Source organism: Ischnura elegans, chromosome X (genome assembly GCF_921293095.1).
Source record: "Ischnura elegans chromosome X, ioIscEleg1.1, whole genome shotgun sequence".
Lineage (NCBI taxonomy): Eukaryota > Metazoa > Arthropoda > Insecta > Odonata > Coenagrionidae > Ischnura > Ischnura elegans.
In genome coordinates, this window is record NC_060259.1 from 112828442 (window position 1) to 112834472 (window position 6031).

A 6031-nucleotide genomic window follows, 5' to 3' on the forward strand; every position below is an offset into this window, starting at 1 on the left:
ACGATTTCCAAAAGATTAACACACGATTTTGTCAATTTTAACCGGACCGATTCCTTTCAAACTTTTTAGTTACATACAGCTATGCATTGTTTTTTAGAAAACATTAACATTTAATAAATGATTTAATGTATTTAACCGCGAAAAAATAAAAATTGTGGGCACCACTCACTTTTTCCAGGGACTGGTTTGCTTTTTATTGTATTACTCTCGAAATATGGATGTCATAAGGCACATTTCTTTTAAATATGACAGTAAATGAATGTGACCATATAGTATCGTCATATTTAAACCCCCCGAAACCCCATAAAAATTAAAATTTGCATATAAGTAGCCTTTTCGGGTACTTTTCGTCACAATTCCGCCGGTTTTCCAATCCTTACCACTCATCGCTACGGAATTGATGTGGACGATTGATGACCGCTATATTCTTTATCCGGAAAAAGATCCGGAATATTTGTTAAGGGAGCCGTAATCCATACGGGAAAAAATACCAGAAAACCCCCGATCACCTCCTGGAACATCGCCGAAAAAAAGATAAAAAATGTTAAAGTCGCCATTCCGAATAGTTTTGGTCACAATTTAACTGGTGTCCCTACCATTTATTAAAACCCCCCATAACCCCGTGAAACCTCCCAAAAAATTTCTTATAAATCGCCTCTCCATGTAAAAGAATCGTCAGACCACTGTTCCCGACCCCTAGAACTTATCGGAACGGAATTTATGAGAACGATTTGTGACCACTGGTTTCCGTTGGAACCCCCCGCAAAAAAATGAAAAACTTGCCATTAAGTCTTCATTTATGGGTACTTGTCGCCACTATTACTCCGCATTGCACTACCCTTTACAATCATCGCTACGTGATCACTGTGGGCGATTGGTGACCGCATGCATAAAACATAAAAAGCCCCGAATCCCCCTGGGCACCCCTCTCGGTGGAGAAAAGCATTAATGAGGACGAAGCGGTGCAGCTGCGGGGGGCTCCTCAACGAGGAACGGCGAAGCCGTTCCGAGGAGTAACTGGCGTAGGCGAGGGGGAGCTTCAGTAACCCTCGGGCGGCGAAGCCGCCCCGATGTTCAAGAGGCGCAGCCGCTTTGGACTTCCCCCATCTCTGGGCGGCGAAGCTGCCCCTCAAACGAATAACGGTGAAAGAGTACCGAAATGCCCTCGCCCTCTGGGCGGCTATGGCGACCCCAGACGAGGAACGGCGAAGCCGTTCCGAGTATTAAGCGGGGTAGCCCCGGGGGGGCACACTCAACCTGTGGAATGAGTGGGGCGCATCCCTACCCCCTGGCCGGCGAAGCCTTGCTGAGGTGAGATTATTCGAACTTCAAAAGTGTTCGAACGACCACAAAAGTAGACGGCGAAGCCGGAACCGGGGTTCATAAGGGGCGGAGCCCCTTAACGAGCGCGCGGAGCGCAGCGACTCTCTTAACCATCAACATGGACGATGTTGAGCATAGGTCGTTGTGGTCAGGAGTCTTTTCTCGGATTCCAGGGAATCGGGGTTGGAGACAGTGAAGGCGCGGTGGAGTAGAGAGGATACCACAGAGGCCTTTTGGGCGGGATGGTGGTGTGATGTTGCATTTAGGTAGCGGTTGGTATGAGTGGCCTTTCTGTAGACGGCATGTGCAAGACTCCCATCACCTTTCCTCCTGACCATGACGTCCAAGAATGGTAGCTTGCCATCTCTCTCCTTTTCCATGGTAAACCGGATGTTTTGGTGCCAACTGTTGAGGTGATTAAGGAATCGGTCCAGTTCTTCTGTTCCGTGGGGCCAGATAATGAATGTATCATCAACATACCGCAGCCATTTTTTAGGTTTCTTGTCGTAGGTGTTGATGGCCTCCGCTTCAAACCTCTCCATGAATAGATTGGCCACCACAGGTGAAAGTGGCGATCCCATCGCTGCTCCGTCTGACTGGTCATAGAAATCACCGTTCCACAAGAAGATGGAATTCCGAAGGCAGTGGTTGACTAGGTCAGGGAAGTCTTTTGGTATTCCTGAGTCAACGAGGGTTCTCACAATCTCTACTGATTCTGCAATGGGTACGTTGGTGAAGAGTGAGACAACATCGAAGCTGACCATGATGTCTTCATTTGCGATGGTCATGTACCTTATCATTTCCACGAAATGGGCGGAATTCTTTACGTGCGTAGTAGTCGTTCCTGTGTGGTTCTGCAGCGTTCTGGCCAGGTATTTTGCAAGACGATAGGTCGGCGCGTCGATTTGGCTTACGATGGGTCTTAGGGGTACACCCTCCTTGTGTACCTTTGGTAAGCCATACAGCCTTGGTGGTTTGGGCGCAGATGTTATCAGGCCTCTCTTTTCTTCAAGTGGAATGGAAGATTTCTTGATAATGGCTTTTGTCTCTCTCTCTGCTTTGGCCATGGGGTTCTTTCCTAGTTTCCGGTAGATGGTGTCAGATAGGAGTTCTGATATCTTCTTTTGGTACTCCACCTGTTTCATGAGAACGGTGGCGTTTCCTTTGTCCGCAGGCAGAATTAAGATGTCTTGGTTCTCACGCAGAGCCTTGAGGGCAGTCCTTTCTCCTGCAGTCATGTTAGGCTTCGGTGGTTTTGCATTGCGGAGGACACGAGCTACGTCTTCTCTGATCTCGTCAGCCACAAGTCTAGGGAGTATACGAATGCCAGTCTCCACTTCGGTGATGATCTTTTCCCGTGGTATGTCTCGAGGTGTTATAGCAAAATTCAGTCCTTTGGCCAGTACTGAGGTGGTGGCGTCGTCAATGTGCAGATCCGTCAGGTTCACTATGGAGCGGTCCTTATCAGGGCCAGATTCCAGTTTTGGGTGCTGCCGAGAGTTAAGTTTTACGTATTTCTTTATCTGCGATTCCCGGTGCGTCGTTTCCAAGGCTCTGGATGACTCAAAGGAAATCTTGTCAATCTTCTCCCAATCAGTGGCTGTGAGAGTTGCTCCCAATTCCAGGTGAATGCGATAGAGCTCCTCGGAACAAAGGTGGAGTTCCAGCTTCTTGTGGTGAATGCGTTCTCTCAAGAGTGCTTCGCTGGTACGGCGAAGGATCTTCTTGGCTGCATAGGTGTTCAGGTGGTGTTTGACTTCAACACAGGTGGGCAGAGTGTTGGTGTCACGGCAACGTTGAAGGAAGGCAAGGGGGGATAGAAGTTTCCCTTTCTTCTTTCTTAGCTTCTCGAATCTCTTAGACTTCCTGAAGATATCTTCCCCGTAGAGGATAGTGAAATTCCTGCGTAGGTTTCCGCGGCGATTATCATGGTGCGTATGGGTTTCCGGGCGCTCCAGCCGCGTTCGTCGGTTTTGGGTGACGACGGTTTCGAGAGCCATCCTGCTCCCGTCTTCAGGTCGAAGTGGAGAAGCTTAATTTTCCGCCGAGTTATATAGGCAGGCCCCTGGGCGTTGATTGGCCAGGACCCTCTTCCATGTCTTGTCGATCGGGTAGCCGTGGTCTCTATTGAAGTTCTTCGTTTTGTATATCTCCAGGGCTTCTCTTATTTGCCGTGGGTAGTAACGGCTCTCCTTTACCAGTATTCTTGCCTTGTCGAACTCAATGGTATGTCCCGGCTCACTCCATGCGTGTTCTCCGATGGCCGACAAGTTGAACTGCTTCTGTCTCATGGCTCGGGCGTGTTCCTTCATCCTTGTGGCCATCCCTCGACACGTCTCTCCTACATATGATTTCCCACATGAGCAGGGCACTTGGTAGACACCCTCGTATAGCTCCTGTGGGATTTGGTCTTTCGGCCCGGGCACAGCGTCATGGATCTTGGCCACACAGTTGAATCGGGTGACCACGTCATGTTTTTTGAGAATTCTGGCGATCCTCTCCGAAGTCCCCGCGATATACGGGATAGTCAGTTTCGCTGCTGGTGTCATCGAATCCTCCTCAGTGGTGTGGCGTTCCATAGGTGGCCGGGCGTGAAGCTTGGCGACATTTTCGGCCCTTTTAAGGACCATTTTCTGGTTGTATCCATTCTTGCGCAGAGCTTTGGTCAGGAGTCTTTTCTCGGATTCCAGGGAATCGGCGTCGGAGACAGTGAAGGCGCGGTGGAGTAGAGAGGATACCACAGAGGCCTTTTGGGCGGGATGGTGGTGTGACATTGCGTTTAGGTAGTTCTTAGTATAAAGTTGAAACTTGCAGGAAATGTTCATAGCACATTTTTTCCATACTAGTAAACTTTTATTTGTTCATAACTCAGTTTCAACGTTGTTATGTGTGTTTATATATCTTTCGGGCGAAAAATCAGGAATTTTGCAGGGTAAAAATCAATCGCCTGCTAACTTTCGTATCTTACGATATAGGTCCATATATGCTGCGTATGAAATTTGGAAAAAAACTATAACTTTATTTTTGGTGAAAGAATTGTAACTTTATCTCGATTACAAGGGGAGTTATGAATTTTTAATGGCCGCACCTCGTCAGGCTTTCCTTACTGGCAGAAAGTCTACGCAGAAAGCTCCCGCCTCCTAAGGAGTTCGTTCCGCCATCAGATAGGTTGGCGAGGTGAGGGTTTTGTTTTGACGAGGAAGAGATTTTCCGTGAGGGAAGATCTTTTCGCTTCAAGAGACAATATAAATCTTATTGATGGTCATCGCATCGTTGAACGATCAACATATCGAATGAAATACATTTCGCGTAGTGTGCTTCAGAACTTCAGATAGGAAATACCTCACTTTGGTGAAGTGTAAATGCTATTTACAACACCAAGTGCCGGAATATTACAATAAAAAGGGAATGCGAGATTGGATCTCTACACTGAACAACAATGCACTGTTTGCCTTTCGCTAACGGTCATAGCCTCTTCACCACAGTTGATAAATAGATCTTAAAAGTATTTGGTAATAAATTCTTAAGCGCGCAGCTTCAAACGAACACAAAGAGGTATGGATCAGCAGTAGCATTTTTGGGAATAGGGGTGGTCGGTGACCTTGATTTGTTTGCTCGATAGCGGGATAAGTAATGGCCCATTCTGTTACCACGTCGAAAATGGAAAGGTTTCTTTCGGCTGTACCAGTTTTCTACTTCGGGTCTTACGTATGGGACCGGGGATCATCTAATGCGTTTTTGTCTTTCCTTGAGACCTTATTCTGATCATAGTTGTGATAATCGTCGTCTCGTATATAACAAGACGCATTGTCGTTTGAGGAAAGTGTTGTTTTAAGCGTTAGCATTTAGTTGAGGTTCTTAAAAGTAAAACAAATAGCGGCTGCAATTGGGCACGGGTTCACTGATAGCTTAAATTCTTGCCTCATTATATGAATGAATCCCTTCTCCCAGGGGCCGAAAAACTAAATATCCAAAGATATATTTTACGCGGTGAGCATTTATATAGCAATATCGAATGGAGTATTTTTGGCATATTCCAATTGTAAGTTGTTGCGGCACTAGAAAAATATGGCGATTCAAAACTATCCGCCCTCCCCTTTTTCGGAATTAAACCTCCTATTATGCAGTTTTGTGAACCGAAACTGCAAGCAAAATTTGCTTCGTAGGCCTCATGGGGAATCCTAATCCGTAGGCTAAAATATGTTATCGCGTTAGAATCTTGAGTTATCCATTCATTAATTGTTATGAAACATTTGATTCTATGTATATTAGATATTGATTGCTTTTCGTACACAATTTAACAGTCAAAAACCTATTTTTTTGTCTTTGATAACAAGTTATTCATTTAAATACAGATTTTCAACACTAATACAGGATTTGTTATAATCATGCAACATAAAGTAGGTTCGAAGATTTTCGCGGCGTTGATCAGATTATCTCTGCATTCTCTTCGGGTTTCCACCGTGTCCGTTGGCTTTTGTCGAAACTGTTCTCACCAAAAGGCAACGGACGCGGTGGAAACCCAAAGAGAAGGCAGAGATCATGCAACATAAAGTTTTAAGTCCAAACTTCGAACTGCAACCGACCTGTTGACGAGCCTTTCCGGAGGTACTTCCTCTGAGTGGCTGAAATGTCTTCTATCAATGATTTTCCCGAGGTGTAACCCTCATTTTCCTCCATTGTTGGGGACTTATATCCCGACGAGTAA

The 6031-nt window shown here is 46.1% G+C and overlaps 1 protein-coding gene across 1 annotated transcript; it reads right to left on the minus strand.

Moving 5' to 3' along the window:
- Positions 1–1436: 1436 nt before the first annotated feature.
- LOC124171266 lies at positions 1437–4097 on the minus strand. Its single transcript, XM_046550408.1, has 2 exons — positions 3683–4097; positions 1437–3079 (listed from the first exon to the last, which is right to left on the minus strand). The coding sequence occupies exons 1-2, from the start codon at positions 4095–4097 to the stop codon at positions 1437–1439; spliced, it is 2058 nt and encodes a 685-aa protein (XP_046406364.1).
- Positions 4098–6031: the final 1934 nt, after the last annotated feature.

What these genes read in the sequence shown, in the direction of transcription:
- LOC124171266 (XM_046550408.1), bottom strand. Translation starts at nt 4,097, where the DNA reads ATGTCACACCACCATCCCGCCCAAAAGGCCTCTGTGGTATCCTCTCTA. An exon ending in CTACCAAGTGCCCTGCTCAT is followed by an intron (nt 3,080 to 3,682) that starts GTGGGAAATCAT and finishes CCTGTGTTGAAG; the next exon opens with TCAAACACCACCTGAACACC.